This window comes from Neopelma chrysocephalum, unplaced genomic scaffold (genome assembly GCF_003984885.1).
Source record: "Neopelma chrysocephalum unplaced genomic scaffold, ASM398488v2 Primary Assembly neopelma1_159, whole genome shotgun sequence".
In the NCBI taxonomy this organism is placed as follows: Eukaryota; Metazoa; Chordata; class Aves; order Passeriformes; family Pipridae; genus Neopelma; species Neopelma chrysocephalum.
Genome location: NW_020897821.1, coordinates 70,502 through 92,716, shown reverse-complemented (window position 1 = coordinate 92,716; position 22,215 = coordinate 70,502). Strand labels below are relative to the sequence as shown.

Sequence of the window (22,215 nt, the reverse complement as noted above, 5' to 3'; positions counted from 1 at the left end):
CTGAAGGACAAGAGGAGGGCAAGGAGGGACTTCACCTTCTGCACAGAGGTAACAGGTGATCTGGCCACACACAAAACTCTGCCCAAACCCAGGAATTCAGCTGGGAGAGAACCCTGCCTCGAGCAGTCAAGCATTTTATAGCCTCTGAGAAGGGAACAGCCATTTACACCCTGCAGAACCTCCAGAGTCCTGTGTGTCAGCACTCTCCAAGGCTACTGTCTGATTAATTAAGAGCCAATAATGATTTTTTTTACCTAGGCCTTCCTTGGAAGCTTTGCAGTGGCAATAATCAAGAAAAAAGCCTGAAGCACCAGCTTTAACTCTGCATCATATCATACAGCCCAACATTTATTAACTTGATTCTCATTGTACAGCACTTCATATTGCACCCACTCTTGCTGGGGCTTATTCACTGTCACTGCTACCATCTACCATGCACACTGGGAAACAAACTGTCTCCATAAGAACCTACCTTCCTGGAAAAAAAATAACCTGGATTTTATTCATAACAGTTGTTGAGAGATTTCCATTCAAAACATAACAGCAAGTAAACCCCACATTTATTACTGAAGTGGAAACACGCCACTTTCTCACATTGAACTTTTTTCTAACTCTCCCATAGAAAAAAAAATTAATGCTGTCTGCTTACAAGTGTTTGGCAGGAGTTACACATAATTAGAAAGAGCTTGAGTTCTTTTAAGTGAGCTTCAGTTATTGTAATTTACTTTTCAATGCAATATTGAGAAAAATGGGATAGTCTGACTTTTTGGATCACATCTCAAGAGCAAAGAGGGGAGCGACTGTCTGGCATGAAACCAACTGGACTTTGTAACATGCTCTTCCAAACATTCCACTAGCAAATGTAACCTATGGGATGGTTACAAAAGCCAGTCAACAGTGATACATCTCGGAAAAAAACCATCTTTGTCTTTCCTTGTCTATTTTGCCATGTCCCAGAGAGTGATTCCTGTGACTCACCCAATAACCTGCAACCCACTGCAGGCACTGGAGTGTCCTTTTAGTGAGCACAGACCTTCCTCACACACTGAAATGTCACTGCATTATGTTTATCCCCATTATCACCTGGGCCTGCAGACTGCTATTCCAGAAACCAGGGATTGTTCTGGCCTCGGTGGGTTTCCTCCTGCAGCCCCCCTCTGTTCCCTGTGCCCCGTACTCAGTGTTCACCCTCAGCTCCTCAGCCTCAGGGCCAACATTTCATATGGGCCCCAGCTTCAAAAATCTGTCCTCTGGGATGAATTCCTGGGAGAAAATCCAGACCTTCCTGAAGTCAGTGGGACTTCTGCCACCAGCTTCCATGGACTCGTAACTCCTTGATCCAGACACAGCACTACAGTGTCGTGTTGCAATGAGAGGGGAACCCAAACTGTCAGCTCTGCACTCTTCACACTGATTCTCATCCAAGTCCAAAGTGCAGAGGGGAATCAATATTTGACTCTCTCTACAGATTTTGAAACTTGAATTTTAAGTCCATTTGTAGGTTCGACCCAACGCTTCAATTCAGAACACCCTGATTAATCATCATTAATGTCACATTCATTTATCAAATAAAACCGGGACCACTGGCACATTACAAACTTAGGAAAAAATGAGGAAGGAAAGTATTCAAATGTTTTTGGCAGGGAGGGGCTGGAGAGAGACACACACAAGCAGGAACACGAACTGCACTCCCTCTGCCCCCGTTCCAGTAACACTGGGAACTGTTTGCCTTTGTTTCAGTGACAGTATCTGGGAGCACAGCAACACTCAGCACTCCTGATGCCTCTGCAACTCCTGTCCCAACACAGAGCCAGCCGTGCCTTGAAAACACTCACAGACCTCCTTATGCTTCTGCACATCAGGAATACTGCAGCAGATCCCTTTCCAAGGTTTGATTCCATCACTCTGTTAAACCTCTCAATAAACACCCGTGTCTGTGTGGAGCATGGATTTTAACAGCAACTCCCCTAAACAGAACATCCTCCCAGTTATCTAGAACTGTGTTTGCTCTGGGATTCCCATCAGGTATAAAATGACACAAGCTGCAGCTTCAATTATTCACCTTTTCAACCAAATCTCTTTTTTTCTGAGTCTCACTCAGCAGCAATGGGCTCTCTGGCTAATGCACCAGTCCCAGGGCTCCCCTCCCAGGGGGGACCTCCAAACATTTATACTCCTTGAGATGGAAAATCAAACCTCTGACTGCAGCTGACACCAGCTTCCATTACACTAAATAAAAACTCTCTTCCATGGGCCCCAGCACATGGGACAGGCCATTTCCCATACTGCCAGGCTTGGAGAACAGCTTGTGCACAAACTGAGAAGAAAAGCCTCATTAGTATTAATATTTACATTGCAGCCCTGCACAGGAGCCCAAGTCAGGGCAAGGGTCTTGTTGTGTTTGGTGCTACAGGACATAAAGGTGCAAGCCCTGCTCTGACAAACTGCCCATGGCTCAGCTACAACTCCCCAGATATCCTGTTCCTTCTCCCATGAAAGGCTGATCAGTCCCATTTCCCACCTCCCCACCAGTCTTGCACACCCTGCTCCTTTTGCACTTCTACAATCACTGAGAGTTTTCCAGTTGAGGATATAAGGTGAGGCCCTGGATGTTCTCCACAGCCAACTTTTGGGTTGCAGTGGCCAACTGTGGAGCAAAGAGGAGGAGAGTGTCCTGAGCAGGGACCAGTCCTGGTGCAGGGGAGAGAAGGATCCCAAGCCCCATTAGATGGGATGGAGAGGACAGGGAAGGCTGGAGAGGCAGCAGCAGGGCTGCCACTGCTTGGTTGGGGCTGGGGGCTGCTTGTCCTCCTCCTGCCACAGCCTCAGCCTCTCCCTGCAGAAGGGAAGGAGGGCACGGAACCACAGAGGCACCAGCCCACAGCCCTCCCAGGGGCTGGGGAGGGCAGGAAGGGGCCACCCAAAAGCTCCTGGAGGGCAGGAAGGGGCCACCCCAAGGCTCCAGGAGGTTTGCAATGTGCCAAGTCGCTCTGCACGGCTGGCATGTGCAAAATCAAGTTTTTAGAGCCTTTTTCCTTGAGGATTTATGGGCAAAGTTCCTCCAGTCTCACTCACTGAAATGGATGAACAGCTTTAGATGAAACTTTGAGCAACTAATGACAGCAGAGTTTGCCAGAGGTAAAATCCTGGCACGAAGAAGTTCAGCCTAAATGATTAAATTTGGCAAAGTTATATATATGAGAGTGAAAGAGAACATCTTGAAAGGAGAAGTTTTGGATGACCTTAATGCTGTGCACTGCAGCTTGTGGTGTCTTTAATAGGTTATTTCCAGAGCCTCTGAGTGTCTTCCAGTAGTGCATTAAGCAATGTAACATCTGTCACAAGGTTCATTTTCCTTCTCATCTCCTCCCTCGAGGGAAATTCCCTCATTTCTTAACCTCTACTGGACCCCCACTCAATAATGTTCATTACCTCAAGAGAAAAAGTAAAAGCCTATCAAAAAGGGGGAAAAAAAGAAAAAGAGATAGATAATAGATCTAAGATTCAGGCTGCTTTGGTGACATTTTAAAAGTCTTTTATGCCAAGAAAAACAGTAATTTCTTTTAAATTTCTTTACATGATATTTAAGCATTGAAAAGGAAAGACAAAATTATTGAGCTATTTTTCCTTCACCCGTGATTATGCAGCAATTTATCAACAAAATGAAACAGGACCATCTGACTGGGATTATTTATTATACAGTAAGGCATTTATTTTTTGTTCACTTCACCAGGAACAGTGTCTCTGTTATGGCTAGTTAGCCATCTGTGTCCGAAGAGCTTTCAGGAAAGGATTAAACTGTCATTTGTTTTATTTCCTTTCATGAAATAACCATCCTAACAGGGCTGGGGCAACACTTGGGTATTGCTGAACTTGCTACCTTAAGGTGGCGTGTAAAGGAGTAACTGGATCTTCCCCGGAGCTAAAGCAAAGCAAAGCAAAGTTTGGGGGGTTGTGTTTGTTCTTTTGCTCCTCACACTCAGTAACAGGCAGTGTCCTCCTGGAAATGGCACAGATTGGGCAATGGCTGTGCCATAATTAGGCAGAAGTGGAATTACCCGTGGATTTATTTTTTGAAATCTGATTCATTCAGTACATTCAGTCAGAATGGCCTGGGTTTAAGCACTGAGAGAATGTGCAGCTGATCAGGGTTGGAAGCAGGAGGCTGACAAAAAACCCTCAGAAGGTAGAGGTATTCCATGTCCTCCAGGTGTGGGGATTCCCAGCCTCACCCCTCCATTCCCAGCCCCAGACATCCAAGGCCAGCACCACGAGGACAACTGGGTTATGTGGCATCCCTTCCCCATCTACAACTCCACAAGTGGCTCTAAAAACTTGGAACACTTGGAAAGAATGAGCACAATAGGCTGCCTGGTTCAGAGACAGATGATCTGTGCCCTCAGTAAGAGCAAACATGTGGGAAAACTATTTGCTGGAAGAATGTCCCTCGTGGCTATTGCAGGGTGTCTGTGCCTTGGGCTGCACGGTGCCAACTGCTCATCATGAGTCACATCCACACGTCACTCACAGCTTTGGGCCACAAACCAAAAGTGCTTTTCCAAGCAAGGGGCAGATTTGGAGTGCTTATATGTCACATTTTACAGACTGATTTTTTGGGAACACGTGGAAGCCAAAGCTCTCGGGCGCTCGCGGTGCTTTAAGTGACGACTGTGCTCTATGAAAACGAGACCTGCACGGGATTTCACGGGATTTTGCTGAAGTGCAAAAGCCTCTGGGGTGGAAGAGACCCACCTGGAGCAGCTGCACCAGCACTGTGCTGAACCTTGAGGGGACACTTCAGCCAAGGAGGGTGAGCCCTGCCCTTACAACAAGTGCCAAACATTTGAAGGGATCAGAAAAGGGCTTCTCCAGGTCTTGGCTTCCAGGACCACACCTGATACTGCAGTGAATTCCATGTGCCACCTTTGATCAAGAGGAAGAGCTGATCTGTCTTGAGTGAGTGGGAATTAAAGACCCAGGTATCCCATAGGAGCCACAGCTCTGGAGGCTGCTCCAGCAGGAGCTGGTCTGGCACAGCAAACAGCAGCATTGCAGGAGAAATAAAATACTGACATCTATAGGATGTTAAGCATCTCTAACAGCTACAATAGGAAGACACCCATAAATAATATCCATTCTTCCCTAAAATTTCCTACATTGGTTCACATCAAGAACCAGTTCAGCTTTCCTGCCCATCATTGTTCCTGTGCTCCTTATTGCAGCCCCAAATCTCTGTGTCCAGCCTGGACTGGCCCACAGGACATTCCCAGTGTGACCCCAGGGATGGTGGGGAAGAAGCACCTGCAGCAGATGAATGGGACACCCAGAGGCAGCAGTGGGGAAGGACAGAGCTCTGCTGGAATGACAGCCCTCCCTGGGAAGGGGCCAGGCTCTGCTCCAGGTTCCAGGGAGGCTTCAGCCACCACCACCCATCCCCATGTACAGAACATTTGCCAACTGCTTCCCATCGGGATTCCTCCTGCTGGGAGGGCACACAAGGGGCTCATTCCCACCTCTGCTGTTTTGGGGGACTGTGAGCAAGGAAACATCCACTCCTCACACCTGGCTGTCCCTGGGAATCCAAAGAAAGATCATGAGGCTGTTGCAAACCCGACCAGGAACACACAGGCCATTATTCCCTGGCTTTCCCAAGGCCCCTGGTGTGACAGCACTGCACCTCCTGCCCAAACTGTCTGAACCTGCTCTGCTTTCTAATTCCTACTCTGTTCATGTCATACTTGAAAAAACCTGGTCACAAGCTCTGGGGCTGCAAATCCACAGAGCTGTGCCCATGCTCCCAAACCTACAGGAGCACCTAATTCTCCTGATCAACTCCCAGACAAACAAAAGCCAAGAAAGAGTAAGGACATCAACAGCAGGCAGCACTGTCTCAGCATAAACACAATTATAATGCTGGTAGGCTGACTCTGTTTACACTCCCAAATTAAAATAACCTTTTTCTTATCCCCCTGCTTTACTTCCCTTACATCCCACTCCCATACTGTCAGCAGGGAATCCTGCTGCACTCCAGGGAAGCTGCACTAAGATTTGGAGTCACTGCAGAGATTGAAATTCTCAGTTATACAGAAAAAGCATCTGGCTACCTGCTTTGGACTGAAAATATCTCTTTTTAGAGAGGATTGGGGTTTCCAAGTTGTCAGGAGCAAGACCTGGGAAGATAAAGTAGTTAAAATAATTTCCTTTTTAATGGTAACTTTGCAGCCTTTTCAACTTTGAGAAAAACTTTGAGCTTTCTCTGTCCACAGAACTCTAAAACAGGCAAAGCTGTTTTATTTTATTAGTGAAACAATACAATTCCTGGTATTCTTGCTATGACATTTGCTCGGGGAGCTGAGAGAAGCAGCAGTGAGCTGAACACGAGCAGGGACAATGGCAGGATTTGATTTCTCCTGCTGCCTCACACAGCAGTGAGTCCCTTGGTCCTCCTCTCCCCCTCCCTCTGTGCTACTGGGAACCTGCTAAAACACACCTGTGGGAGGTTTGGGCTTTTAAATCCGTGTCCTAAATGTCCCAACAGTTCCCTAACTTGCAGAAAGTTTATTCCTATCAGGCCTTTAATCTCAGTTTTCTTGGGAAAATCACTGCAAGTATCTCCCTTCAGAAGCCCACAACAGAACACGTCCAAGAGCTAAAGAGGTTCCCCCATCCCAAGAAAACTGAATGTTCTCCAAAAGATTAAGATTTTTAGATTTAAAATTCTTGTGTTCAGGCTGAAATTACAAGCTAATAACAACAATCATGTCATTAAGTCTGGATGAAAGGTTTTGATCATGAGGAAAGTACATTCCAACACAGTTCAAATTAAAAATCTCAAAGGTTTGAGCCCCTCCCTCTCACACTCCACCTCCTCTCCCTCATCCTGTGCTTCTGCAGAAACACAGGAAAGAAAGAGCTGGAAAAAGGCAAGGAAGAAAAAATACTTTTCTCTCCAGAATGCAAGAAAAACAGTAACAAGTTTCAGTTATCACAAGAAACTTATTTTCTGCACAAAATACAGCTTGTTTTTTTCCAACAGGCTCCAGCTCACAGGCAGGCTGTGAGTAAAGGTGTAACACATGAAGGCAAATATGGTTTATATTGTAGGAATTTCCATGATTTTTATGGATTGCACTGATGAGAAAGGCATTTGCACGCTCTGAACTACCAGTTTTGTTGTGGGATATACTTTGAATAATTCCTTTGCAAAAAACACGATTATATATTCATTAGAAATGGAAAGTTGTTCTGGAAGATCTAAGCTTCTAAATTAATGGTATTTCAATAACTAAGGTGGCATAAATTCAACATACTGACTCTCCAATTCATCTTCCTCTAAACCATAATATATCATTGCTCTCTAATTGCAATTCCCTGCCATGCTGTCCCTCTTCATCTTAATTCTAAATGGTCTGCCACTTATCAAACCATTCCTGCACTGCACAATCCTCACCCTGAACTGCTCAAATGTTTTATTTTGGAACAACACAGCTCAGCCACAAGCATCATTTTTCTCCTCATGGCTTAGTCTCTACTGAAGTAAAGCATGGAGAGAACAAGAGTTGTCCCTCCGTGGCCAACAGTTCTCAGCTAATCCCAGCCCAGCCCCAGCCCTGGGAGCAGAGCAGGGATTAAGCTGTGCCTGCACAAAGGCACTCCCGTGCTCCCAGCAGGAACAGCTCCCTCCTGTTAGGATTGGTATTCCCCAGATGTTTCACTTGGAGCTTGGCAGCCCAGGCTCTGTGGCTGCAGTTCAAGTCCCAGGCTTGAGCAGCTCCAGTGTTTATTCTCATAATTTACACTTTGGGATGGCTTATGGACAGTTATGTACTTGGTTTTACAGCCACCACTTCAAACCCAGGGTCTGATCCTGCTGCTGTGGAGTCAGGGGTAAAGGATTCCCAATTCCACCACTGGCAGGAGGCCCCACATCACAAAACCATCTCTCAAAGCAAACAAGTTAATATAAAACACTGCTTTGGTTTAGAAATAATAAAAAAATGCCTGAAATCTTACTTACTAGGAAGTCTTCTTCACAGTACACCTTGCCATTGACATTGTAGAATGCTTTTCCTCGTAGTCTTCTCCCTGTTTAAACACAGGACCGTCAGAATTTTGTGCTCCATCCCCAAACCCAGTTGTTCAGGATGTGAAATGAAAAGCACACCCTTCAGTGCCTGTCTGTGGGGTCTGTTCCTGGCCCCTCTCCTCTCCAGAGGGTCCCACCCAGAGACAGGGCTGAGGGTCAAGCTCTTGGTTCTATCCTGCCTTACCAAATCAGGCACCAAGCCTTGCCTCAGGTATCATCTAAATATTACCTCCAAGGGCAGGTTATGGAACCCAGTTGATAGAAGTTCCTGGAAAACTTCAAATCTAAACCCAAAAATGGTTTGGGGAAGAAGACTCCTTTGCAAATTGAGACAATTTTCTTGGCAGGTAAAATCCCAGTGGGCACAAAGCCACTGCCATCAACAGCATGTCTGTCTCCAAAGGACCAAGCAAGGGATACTGCATATGGATGTTCCTCCCACCCTTAGAAATATTAATCATCAATGCCACAGCAGCTTCCTGAGACACTAAAGCAGTACAAGGCACACATGATGGAGGGAAGGGCAGGAAAATCACACTGAAAACAAGAGATTTTGTATTCCAGTTTTGACATTTGCCATCTCATTAGCCCTTGTGGAACTCTACTGACAAAGCCTGTGATGGTCATTAATTAACTGATGGCTCCCTTTACAGCAAAGAACTGCACAGCAGACTCCAAAGAGTCCCAACAAAAAGGATTAAAGGCAGGAATTCAAGAACCACCAAGCCCCACCAGGTTTCAGATGCAGCAGATCAGAGCTGTCTTACACCAGAGCTGCTCTGCTGAAAGCAACGTTGTTCTGTCAGTGTAACACCACACGGGGAGAGGGCAAAACACACTCATCCCAGCTCACCTTACTCCCACTGTGCCAGGGTCCCACTGGCCAAAGCTCCCAGGCAGTGGGTGCTCTCCCCAGCCCTGTGCAGCCCTGCCAGGCACATGGCACAGGGATGTGCTGGCAGGGACACGGAGCCAGGGAAGGGCAACAGGCTCAGTACCCACAGGTCAACAGATGGCCCCTCCAGGTCACTGCCAAAGCTCCCCTCGCAGAGTGAGCCTGAACATCTCCAGCTCCACCATAACCACCACAGCCTCCGGCAGGGTTGGACTCCGAGGGCCGGCGGGCTGAGCCAGCTGGCCAGCGCTGAGGGGCAGGAGTGCTCTCCACCGTTTCCATAAACAATGTGGAGGAAAATATGATTAATTTTCTGTGCTTGAAAAGTGCCTTTGACACGTTGCCACTGCGATCTGACCCTGGGAAACAGCGTGTGGCACAGAGAAGTTGGGATCTGGGCTGATGCTCTGGGAAGTCACATGCTGCATGCGGCTGTCTGGTGGTTTTACTGTCGTGGCCCAGGGAAATGCTTCTTTTGTGTGCACATTCTTGGGCTGTCGATCTCACGGGCTGCTGTCTCCATACTGCTGGTAGGTGGAGTCAGCCCTTGTTTGTCTTTCCAGCTGCCTGGTAGCTCTGGTGGGGACCAGGAGCCTCGTGGTGTGGGCAACATGTTTATCTCCTCTGAGAGCCTTGGGTAAGTCTGTGCCATCCACCAAACGAGGCACAGGGCTGGGACAGCAATCAGGGGGTCATGGGGCCTCTCTCGACTGATGCAGGAGCAACCACCTCTACAACTTCTCTCCTGCTTATCCAAGCTGGTTTTGAACCTCTCCAGTGAAAGGTAAAAGCACATGGAATGGAAGGAAGAAAGGGAAAGAGGCCAGAATGGCTTTTTAAAGGACACGCTGTCGGTGTCAGGGCCCAGCCCTGGAACACAACTTGTCTTTAGATGGTGGGCATGAAGTGGCTGCCCCCAGGCAGGGCCTTGCCTGATGCAGCAGTGCCATGGTGCTCACACACACCTGTAGGGTGTTTGGGTCAGGTGAGGGAGTGCTGCCCATCCCCTCACCACACCCCCACTGTGGCTGGAAGCAGCAGAGGTGGTTAGGGGCAAATCCCAAAGCCTGTTCCTGGAAGGATCTGTGCAGGACAGGAACGCTCTGATATCGTGTCATAGGTTTACTTGTTCTAAACAACCAAGCAGGGAATTTTTCTTTCCCCTGCGCTGCTGTAAAAGATGTTGAATGAGGGAGGGAGAAGGGGTTTGCCTTGGGTGATTGATCCACACAAAAGAACTAACAAGCAGGCCTGCATTCCGAGCTCATGGCCCTCCTAAGACTGTGGGGAGGGGTGAGGAGTTTTTTTCTTCTCTCCTCAGAAACAGGAGGCACTTCACTACTGCCTTAACTCAGGCAAGGCGTGTGTTGGAAGGGTCTGAGGTTCACTTTGTTTTTTCAGCCTGGTCATCCGGCCGTTTTGTGGCCCTGGCTTGCCTCTGTTTTCCTGTGCCCTGCTCTGCCCCCAGCCCGGACCTGCTTGGATTTCATCGGAGAGGTTTGACCCACCCGCAGAGGAACCTTTTGGGGAGGAGGCCGCCCTGACCATCGATGGAAGGGAGGAATTCCTGGCTGCAGCCAGCCACAGACAGTGTGAGTTTCGTGGGAAGAGCCCCTTTTTCCCCTTCTCGGTGGAGGGAATCTCCATTTTGGCTTCTCCCACACACTGGGGCCCTCACGGAGCGACCGCCAGAGCTCAACAGAGCCCAACCCCTGCTGGTCGTGGTTAGAATTGTGCCAAAGGACGGAAAGTATCGAACTGTTTCCTTTTTGAAGGGGACTTTTGGGTACAGGATTACTGTTTGGTTGTTTTTTTGTGTTCTTTTGTTGTTCTGCCAATACACATACATCCATTAATAAAGGGCTGTTATCTTTCCTTTCTCCACACTTCCTCAATTGGAGCCTCTTAATTTTGGATTTACAAGTGCTTAGAGGGAGGAGCTTGGTCTTCCTCATAACTCATCCTCCTTAGCAAAACACTTCAGTCTCGTTCAACTGAGACACATGGGGAGGGTCAGCAGGGGGTGCAGGAGGATCTGTATCCCGGTGTGCAGAGCCTGGCAGTGCTGAGGCTGACAGGAACGGCCCAAATTCTGCTCCCGTTGTTGCCTTAGCAAAGCATCACTGTCAGGAGCCAGTGGGGTCAGAGCTTTCCTGGACTGGGATGAAGTGGGAAGCCTCTGACCCAAAGCAAACAAGGCAAACCTGATGTTTTGGAGTGGCTCTCAGACACTTCTGATATCAGATGGGTTTGGCAGCTGATTGCCCTGTGACACGGACCCACCTGAGCCCAGCCCAGCCAGGAGCCTCCACATCAGCCCTGTGAGCCCCATTCCCAGCCCATCCTACAAGCCTGAGACCTCTGCCCTACACAGCACTCCCAGCACACCACCTTTCAAAACTGAGGGAAATACTGTTTTCCCCATTTTCCAGCTAAAAAAATTGAGATACCTATTAGGGAACAGACTTGCCTAAACTCATAAAGCAGGCAAGCAGCTTGCTCACATGATAATGACTATCATTAGCAATGATTAATAAGACTGACAGACCTTTTACCTTAGAAGAATTTCATTCAGGGATAGTACAACAGTTATCTCAAAAACAAGAAACAGCAAGTTTATCACTCAAACAGCTGCTGTGGATGCCTATATTGGCTTTTTCATTCTGCATTTTAGAAATAAAGACAAAAGCGTACGTTCCCCTTGCCCTCCAGAAGAGTTTGCTAAATGCCAACACTGAACACAGTCAAACACCACACTCGGAGTGAAAACTGCAATCCAGAGGGAAGTGCTGGCAGCTGCAGCCAGGGAGACAGGAATCCCAAGGAGAGGCAGTGTTGGGGCCCCAGCCCAGGGCAGCCGTGCACCAGGATGGGTGCAACACCTCGGGTTGGGGTACCTGCCCCCAGCTCGAGGCACTGCACAAAGGGGTTCACCTCTCAAGGTCCCGGATAACTCAGGGGCCTGCACAGCACCAGCCTGTTCCATGTAGCTGTAACCCACTATTATCAGTTTGGCAGAGATTACAAGTTAAAACCCCCCTGATGTTCCTTCATCCAGCTGAGCAAAGCACCTGGCCAGCCACAGGAGATAACATCATCCTGCCCGCTGGCACACAGGACCTGCTGCTTGGCTTTCCTCTGAATGACTGAGTCTAGCCAAGCCTGGTTACTATTTGCTTTTATAATATTGAAACAAAAAAAAGTCAAGAGTTTCTGACAAAACCTGATGCAACTTGCCGGTGGCTCATTATAATAATAATAATGAGCAGTTGTAACGAGCAGCCCAGCAGTGTGGGGTTTCACTGACACTGCCCTGGCTTCCTCCTCCTGCTCTGGGTGCCCTCCTCGGTGTGTCCTCCCCGTCAGACCAGTTCCCAACAGCAGCAGGGAAGATGCTCTGCTTCACACCCGGCCAGAGGAGCAGCAGCTTGGCCAGGAATGCCTGGGGGTACTCTGAGACGGGCAGAGACACCGAGCCTGGCAGTGTGTGTGCAGGGACCCAACCCCAACCCTTACAGGGAACTCCTTTTTTTCCCTGAGTGCTTCTCAGCCTTGTTTTACTGTACAAAATGAAGCTTATGCACTCACAGGGACAACTACACTCACAGGGACAAATGCCTGCTGCAAGTAACATATTTCTTGGCTGACACCCACCCCCTTGAGGGGCAGTGAGCACCAGGATAAGGGGGTTCCACCACCTCTCGTGCGAGGCACAGACCTCACAAATGCTCCAGCAAACAGTGCAAAGATTCACACAGATAATCTAGTAGATAATAAAATACAAGCTAGAAATGACTCTGTCCCAAAGACCGATCACAACTGCTGTTTGTAACCAACATGACAAACATCCAAAAGAATGCAGGCTTTTGGAGCTTTAAAAAATATATATAAAAGCAGAATCGCCTCTAGGTTTTTAACATCAGTTTTCACATTTAACCAGTTTATGAGTCTCTGGTGTTTAAATGTATCTACCAATTTCCTGCAAAATCCTACTTCCTGCAAAATTTTTATCTCCTACATGTTGCAAACTAAAAGGAAGGAACGGGAGAGCTGTTGCTTTATTGAAGGGCTCAACTCAAGATTCGTCTTGCAAAAGGAAAAATGACACAGGCTGACACAGGCTGTCCACAACTATTCTCTCCAGCCTCTGCAACACCCCACTGTGTGTTGAAAACACACCAGCCAGGAAGCCAAGATGGGGTAAAACCTTTTTCCAATGCTGTTTCAAAAGCTGCTCCAGGCCCCCATGGAACCAACCGTGAATCAGCCCAGGTTTGACGTTCTTGAGGAGGGGCTCCCAAAGAGCACTGGAAGTGTCCTGCCCCCCCTCCAGCTGAAAAGCATCTTCCAAGCCCTCCCTGCCCCTGCTGGCTGTGGGTATTTGCCTGTGGGGAGGTAAGTTTATCAAGTCACAGCGTCTTCAGTGGCACATCTCCTGTCTCACACAGGATGATGCAACTGCATCAGGGGCTGACATCCCCCGCCTCTGGAAGACAGGAGATAGCAATGTCTCACTGTCACAGCATGGCCATTAGATCTAATTACTGTTTCCAGCATGCTTTGAAGTTGAAAAGTGCCAAAGCATTATTATAATATTTTAAGGACTTTGATGATTAAAAACACGCAACCGTTTGGTAACAATCACGATTTACTAGTACTGTAGTTTCAGCAAGTTCCTGTGAGAAGCCTGCATTGTCTCAGTGCCTGACGCTACTCAAACACAAACAGCTCCCCTCTGACATAATGGGAATGCTGCAGCTCCAGCCCTGCCTCCCAGAGAATGCCCGGTGTGTCCCCGGGACTCCCAGTACGCTGAAAAAAAACACACCATCTTCTGCTATTCAAGATGTTATGTGCCTCTTCTCACAACTTAATGCAGGAACGTTTCAGTGTTAGAGGGGACAACAGCGAGATGACTAATAATGTCCCTGTTATTTCTGATGTTACAGCTGTGTGGAACAAGAGGGTTCTATTTCAACCACAAAATGTAATTAACCTCCCCCATATGGAGTGCAATGCAAGAGTTCAGCTGTAGGTATCACTGCTAAAGATAAGAAATTCATTAGAGCAGAGCTAATTAACAGTCTGAACAGCTCAAGCTATGGAATATTACTCAGTAGCTGCCATTGCTGTTGGCTGGGGACACGCCTGGGTAACACAGAGCTGGGCTCTGGGACTGCTCCTTCCTCAAGGGCAGGACGAGGCAGGGTGGCTGCACCTGCCCTGTGCCAGGGGCTTGTCTGAGCCCCCAGCACGGCCATGCCCTGCTCCTGCTGGGAAAGGGGCACTCGGGACCTCCTGGCTTGTCTCACAGCAGCAACACACATACACAGCATCCTCCTCTATCAGCTCTTTCTGGAGGAAAAAACTGTACCACATTGCTTCCCTCCTCGAGATTTCTCACCCCTCTTATTTTATGAACTGTCAGTTCAAAGGCTGAACGGGACACTTCAGTGAGAATCTCTCTGGTCCACGACCCTCACGGCTTTCCGAGCGTGGCAGCCCAGGCTCTTCATGCCTGGCTGACCAAAGAACTGTGCCTATCTGTTTTAGTTAGCAATATTAAACATGGACCTAATTGCTTGTTAACTGCTCCAGACGCCATCTCTGTAGTGGCTGATGTGACACCAGCACCATCACTGGTCTCATTTGCCACCTTCAGTGACAGTCTCTTCAGGCTGCAGGGACATGGACACGCACACACAGGATTCATGTGCAACAGCACTTGCTCAGATATTTCCCAGCTAACATAGCAGTGAAGGGAAATTCCCATGGATTGGCCCAAAGCCCTGTACAAGTGGAACCAGACACAAGGTGGCCTGGGCTGAGCAAATGCTTCTGCCTGTGGCCACGGTCTCCATCACTGCTCAATGGAAATGCAAACTTCACCGAGCCAAACATGGGAATTTTGTTTTGCAAAGCCCCCTGGGGCTCTTGATGAGGGGCTGTTCCGATTCTGAGCTGGTCTGTGGTGCCATCCACGGGCTGCCCACACTCCCAAGTGCTGTGGGTTGATGCCCAGCACTGAGCCCACACAGGGCAGGCGGTGCAGGGTGACCTCCCAAATGCCCTGCACAAGACACCAGGGTGGCACCACTCCCCACAGCCTCACACCAGCCTCTGGCACAGGCTGCAGCTTCTCTTGCCATGCAAGGGGTGACTGTCCCTCTGAAGAGCACCTGTGTGACACTGTCTAATGACTGAGAAACTGGGACACACACAACCCAAAAGCTGAAAGGCAAATGAAGTCTCCAGAATCCAAACTTGCTCTCCACAAGCCCCTGGGTTCGACAGCTGCTGTTTCTGAACAGTGGAAGCTAAACTTTAAGTCACCAGATGGTTCCAGGAGCCAAAACTTCAAGAGAAATACCAAGTTTTACAAACACAGAATAAATCATCGAAAACATTAAGCAATAACAACCCACCTCTGCTACCTCCTCTGCCCAGTCACCTCTAGCTAAACCAGATGCAGAATTTCACCCAACAGGAGAGCTGTTCCCTTTCAGCAGAGTAGGTTTGTCTGCCCAGGAATTAAAGATGTGCCAAAAGAAAACAAAAGCTCCCAACACTTTTTCTTTATTTGTTACCATTCCTCCTTTACTCACATGTGAGTTTGGGCCCGCAGTTCCCATCCCTCCCTCTGCCCATAGGTTTTCTTTACACAGGGTTTCTGTCACTCCACCCACTTGAGAACGGGGTGAACCCAGGGCTGCTTTAGCCCATCTGTAACTGTTAATTAAATTTTTCTCCTCAGTCTCCTGAGGACTCACACAAAGCCACCGAGCACAACCTCTTGGTGAGGGGGTCCCGCAGTGGAGCTGCTGCCGCGGCCGGGGCAGAGCGGGGTCTGCGGTGGGAAGGGGCTGCGAGGAGGGGACTGAGCCCAGCCCAGCCCCTGGGCTTGGAGAAACTTCCATCCCCCACCGCCACGGCCCCCTCCCCTCCACAATGCTCAGGCTTTGTGAAAAAAAGGGGTGAATTTCTAGGGCTTTCAGGGTTTTTAAGATGGGGGGGGGAGAAAACCCAATGCCAAATTCCTTTGAATAGAAGATACTGCATGTTGGCAGAAGCCACTTTTCACAGACTCCAACCGTTTGAAATCTGAAACACTAAAAAGTGGCTACTGTGGATGTGCTGTATTCTTCTTTTCAAAGCAATCTGGCACACAATTTTGCTCCCCTGTTTCAGGACCCAATCCTGCATTCCTTTCACGCTCAGACTCCCATTGACTTTAAGGAATGCAGGATTGGATCCTAAATGTGTGCTTTACTCACACAATAGCTCCTCATGGTTACGATCTATTGAGAAAGGCACACTTTAAAAACCATTTGGAATTGCAGGCTCATCCACCAGGCCAGAATGCCTGTAAAGATCCCCCATTATTCCAGGAAAAATGCTCGGTGTCTGAATTGCACACACACACACTCACACGTTTTCCTGGTTTCAAGCTGCAGGCACAGCTTAGCTTGAGATGCATCAAAATATTTTGAGCACTTGGCCTGATAGCTCCTAAAGAAACCACGTGTAATTTTAGGTTTTGAAAAAAAGCAAAACTCCGGGGAAAGGGAAAAAAAAAAGCCACCAAAGCAAACATATAAGCAGCTGAATCTTAAGGTCGGTTTTTCAGAGAACTTTTGTAAAAGCTTCTAAAAGACCTGCACCAGCTAAGACAAAACAGAGCCCTGCACTGCTATTTTTGAGGATGCTGTATATTGAGTTACGAGGCTATTACGATGCAAATCTCAAATGTACAAGCTTTTTACTTGGCCATAAACACCAAACAGTATACATTGTCCTTTCAGAAGAAAAGGTTTGCTGCTAAAATAGCAGAAGCCCTACGTAAATAACCAACATTCTTTCTGCCTGAGGTCACTGACTTGGCCTATTCAATTCCGGGCTAGTCTGGGATTTGACAATCTAAGCAGGGGAGAGGCCCTTTCCTTTTTTTCAAAAGAATGCTGGGATTTTATTTGAAATTTAAACTCTTGCAAACAAAAGGTGGCATCGTATGCTGGAGGCCTATGAAGGTGGAGTACAGGATGTGTATTGTTTTCTCCCTTTACATAGGTTCTTTCAGGAAAGAGTATTCAGAGTCTGTGAACAAATTCTAATCAAATATTATCATCAGGTAGACAGACACAAGAAGATATGAACAAACACTTTTTAGAGATTGGGAGATTCACTTTCAAAAAATATTGATGCAGGGAAAGCATAAAAATGTTTTAAAGTGATAATTTAAATTATCATTTAAAATAAATTGTTTTCAAATTAATAATTGGAAATTACTCTATAGTTTAAGTTCCTATACTAATTCATATTTGTACACCAAAACAGAGCTTTTCAGTGCAAATTAACTGTGGCCACAAAGTCAGCATTCACTCTCACTCTCCATCTCAAGTCTGTCCTGGGCAGGCAGATGGTAGTTAACTCTTTTTTCCTCCCCATTACCGTTGCCCAGCTCTCACTTGGACTCTCACAAAAGCACACTCTTGTGTAATACAATTATCATTTCCATTCCTGGGCTGTTATCCAGGCTCTGCACAGCTCTGTGCCACCTCTCCAGCACGGCAGCCTCGTGCCAGCTCCTGCCCCACACACCTCCCTGGGCTGAGCCAGGAGCTGGGGAAAACCCTGAGAGCATCCTGAGCTCACCACAATCCACAGGAGCTGCAGAGCTGCCCCAAGGTATCATCTTGGCCAGAAAAACGTCTGTCTTTGCTGTGCACTCACTAACCTGTGGTAAAATCCAGATGAAAACGTGAGTATTTATCATTCTGACATGTTTGTAGCCCAAGGTAAACTCTAGACTCTCCCCTCTGCAGTTCACCTTAACCTGCCATGATGTCAAAATGAAAAACTTCAGTATCTTCCTGCGGGTTTTGCCTCGTGTCAGTGAGGCACTGAAGGGAACAAACCCCCTCCTACCCAGCCTTTGCTGCCAGCCCCTGCCCTGGAGCAGGTGATGTGTCTCCTCTGAGCACCCCCAGCACTCCCCCCAGCACAGCCCAGACTGGGTGGGGAGGATGTGGAGGGCACATTTGTGCCCCAGCCCCTCTGCAGGACTGAGGCTGTCGGCCTCCAGCAAGAATATGAGGATGGATGGCTGATATCTTCTGTTATCTTGCTGGAAAACCCCACCTTTCTTGGCAGGGTATCCATAATCTCTGTACCATGTTTACTCCACTGTGGAATTCTCTTCCTTTCTCTCTCCTCCTCCTCTTCAGTCAGGTTATTTAACCAAGAGGTTGCTTAAAGCTGCAGAGACGAGACGATCTCTGACCTCTGGTACTCTGGCAAAGCCTTCCTGTGCAGACTGTATTATAAACTTAGCAGATACTTTCAAGCTTCCATATAATTTGCAAAAGTTAAAATTGGCAGATGTTTCCTTTCTGTCCCACTTATATATTTATTCTATCCCATACCACCCATCAATTTCAGGGTTAACACATAAATTATTTCCACAGAGCTCTAAGAGAAGAACTTATGCTAAAAAGGAACTTGCAAAAACATATGCCAAGTATATATTTAAAAACAGAAATACAACTGCTTGCATCAACGGAATAGCTATTTTGGGCCTATATATTAACATATATCTTAAAATATATTACTTAATAAGCCAGCATGCAGCCACACTAACAAGAAAATGTAAAATAAAGCTCCAAATGTACTTCAATCTAATTTTTTTCACCCCAGGGCTGGGTTTAAAAATGAAAAAGAAAATAAAAAGTGGAGAACAAGGGCAGAACAACACAGACCACTGGGTAAAAACCATGAGAGGCCTTCCCACCACTTGGCAAGCTGGGAGGGCAGGGGTACAGCTCTTCCCCCAAGGTAGCTTCCACTGTGGGAAGCTTTCAGCATTTCATGACAGACTCTGCTTGTTATCAGCAAAGAATTCCACTTTTCCAGCTGCTGCCTGTAAGCCAGGACTTAAAAGAGTACTTGTCTTATCACACTCTCCCAGCATCCCAGTGCCAGCCTATGGCAGAGTAAATCCATCACCACACTGCAGCCTATTCCAGCCCAAGCCCTCCTGACCTCCAGGCAGGACACAACCTCCCTGAGCAGCCTTGCTGGCCTCTACCCATGGTGGGTGTTCTCACTCAAGCTCCAGTAAGAACCAATGTCAGCAACAGGGATCCCTCCAGTGTGGTGTCCTGTCTCCAGCTCCAGCCAGGAGTGGAAGTTCACGGGGAAAGAGCATTACAAACAGGGCTCACACAGGCCCAAGTGTTCCCAAGAATAACCTCTCAGCTTCCAGCAGCCAGCACTTAAGGCCTTCCTGCACCACAGGTTGCATCATAACTATTATGTTTAATAGCCTCCCTGGACCAATCCTTCTTTAATTTGTCTAATTCCTCCATGAGATCATTTATACTCTTGGCCTCGGCGCTGTCCCTCCGGCAGTGAGTCCCACGACTTCCCTGTGCATTGCAGGAAACATTCCCTTTTGTTTGTTTTAAACCTCTGCTGATCTCAAGCTTCTGTTGCATCCTAAAGAACACGGCAGCCCCCGCAGTCACCCCCACCAGCCCAAAGAGCTCTGTGAGCCAAAGCCTGACACTCCAGCCTCCAGCTGCACCTGGACATGAAGGGGATGCAGATCTCTGGCACAACTGGTGTTTTTACCCAGCAGCAGTCTGAGACTCTGCTCAGGTCTTCTTTGCACAGCACAGGAGTGGACACACACAGGTGGGATGGAGAGTCCCTGACTCAAAGTCCACCCTCTGTGCCTGAGGTCCCTGCAGGAGACAGGACCGACCCCCTGAGTTCTGCACTGCCCCAAGTCAATAGAAGCCTTTGTGAGGGGTGAACTGCTCTAACATGCAATAGGAGAGAATTTCTATGGGAATACATCCAGAAGAAAAAGCCACTGTATTCCAGTAAGACCAAAGGAAGGAGAGAAAAAAAGAAATAAAAATGGTATTTGGTCCCTAGTGCCACCTGGACATCAGAGCAGGGCAAGAACCCATCTGACAAACAAGCAGCAAAAGTTGGGCGAGCTCGTTGAACTGGGGCTACTACAGACCCCTCAGCTGCTACCAGGTTCTTCCCTGCAAGTCATTATTCTCTTCTCCATTCAAGTTCAGCCTCAACTAAAAGCCCCAGCTTAGCCAGGCTCTGCAGCAGATGAACAGAAATGGGACCAAGAGCAGAAGGGCAGAGCCAGGCTGCTGGATGTCATCTCTGCACGCACTGAGCTGCAGCAGCACCTCTCCCAACACACAGAACAGCATGCTGAACAAAAGGAGTGGACACAGCCCAGTCCTGTGGCAACATGCAAGAGCCTCAAGGGAGATGAGCAATTTCCCTAAACCATCTTCTGCGTCTCAGAAAAACAAGAATGGATTTGCACAGTTCACTGTCTTCCTCCCAGTAACACCACATGAGTCAGCACCCCAATGAGAGCAGCATCAAAGGGCACTGCTGCTGAACCTAAACACACCAGCAAGGCTTGGTTTGAGTCACAGCCACAAAGGGTTCTGCAGCCAACACCAATGGCACCCGAGTGCTGGTGAAATGAAGCTCACAGTGCTCAGTCCTCCTTCCCTTGAGACAAATCTTTGCAATAGATTGTTGACATCCACAGTGCCTAGAGATGGCATCTTGAGCAACAACTGTAACTCTTTTCTTCATGGGACAATGGAAGAATGTGTCAGGGAGTGGTCCTTGGGTCCAGAAGTGCCAAGGCAGCTTAGAAAGGTTAGTACAGACTGAAGAAAAAATACTCACAGAATGGCAAAGTATTAAAGCATCTGCCAGTTTTGAAGCACATTCTTTGGGTTTAGATTATTTAGCAGTAAATGTGAAAATCCTGCACAGAGAACAACTCTTCTCTTACTCACACTGGTGAACAATTATACTGATGTTAATAATTACTTCAGATTTATCCTGTGTGACTTGGAACAAAACCTTGCTAGGACTTTAGATATGTGTTTTAGACAATATTCCAGTATGCTTTGCTGTAAACAAGATTGAAAATTTTCAGTTGTTGTACTGAATTACTGAAATGAACCGGGGTTTGCTCAGCCAATTTGAAATATAATCAGAGATCAGCCTCCCTGGGCTGTCCTTGATATTTTGTGGTGGACTAACCACAGCTTCCTGCAACAGGTCACATTAGTACTAAACCCACAAGCAGCTTTCAAGCCAGAGAGCTGAATAGGTACAGCTCCTGACAGTACACTCACTTCTTTTGGCACTCAGGTACAATAAGGATATTGTTCCTTTAATGCTTAGCTTTCCTTTTAAGAAGTATGTGAGATTTCAGCCAATTCTCCGCAACGATTAGTTCAGGATGAATGTACTTAACTCAGAATTCAGCTGGAAAGGGCCCAAGTAGATGCAATCAATTTTCTACTAAATCCACTTCCTTCCTCTCTTCCCTACCCGGCATGAGACATCAGCTCACCACTCCAGCCAGTGGTGACTAAGACAGTGCAAACCTCTGCCTTCGGCCATGCTCTTATCAAACCTGGTTATTTCTTCCCATTTCCCCTGGTTTTTAGGTTTTGCACATCCTGTTCACTAGCCCAGCGTTTGGGCTTGGGGGAAAAGGCTCTAGAAGCAAACATGAAAAAGCAGCTTTCCAGCAAACCACAAACCCCAAATGTACTGACTGCTGTGACCCCCAAAGTTAATCACTCAGAACTGCACAGGATCAGCTGCAGAACTCCACTGACAAAGGACAACCTTCCCCTCTGCACGAATCTCAGAGGAGCCTCCCCCAGGTTTCAATGTGCAGGCACTGTGTGGATGTGCCAGCTCCGTGTGTGACACCTCTGTGAGTGACACCAAACTATCTCCACCAGCATCAGCATCTCCACAGGACTTGTGGGAGAGCAGCACCAGCCCCTCTCCCCGAACCAGCCTCATGGCCTGGAATAGCACAGTCGTAACAACAGGGATGATTTGCTACTTGAATTTAACCAGGGCAACAAAAAAATAACATCTGTTCAAAAACAAGGCCTAGAAAACATGATCTCTGGCTCTCACCTACATGCTTTCTTAAGAATTTAAGTAGATGATTTCCAACCTCATTTTCCCAAGTGTATACATTCTCCTTTGTTAAATAACCCGTGCAATCAGCAGAACAAGTCCTGGTGGCTCTGTATTCTTTAGGCTTTCTTCCTCTAGAATGGTGGTGTCCAAACTTTTTTGATCGTGCTCCCCTACCAATAAATAATGTTTGCACATGCACCCCCAGTACGTGTATATTTATAAATTATATACA

The 22,215-nt window shown here is 47.6% G+C and overlaps 1 protein-coding gene across 2 annotated transcripts in view; it reads right to left on the bottom strand.

The window, feature by feature from the left end:
- WTIP (WT1 interacting protein) overlaps positions 1–22,215 on the bottom strand; it is an 83,625-nt gene that overhangs the window by 17,015 nt on the left and 44,395 nt on the right. For both annotated transcript variants that reach the window (XM_027701526.1, XM_027701527.1), the window contains one exon: positions 8,018–8,085. In XM_027701526.1, coding sequence (XP_027557327.1) covers positions 8,018–8,085 — 68 coding nt within the window. The remainder of the gene's footprint in view (positions 1–8,017; positions 8,086–22,215) is intronic.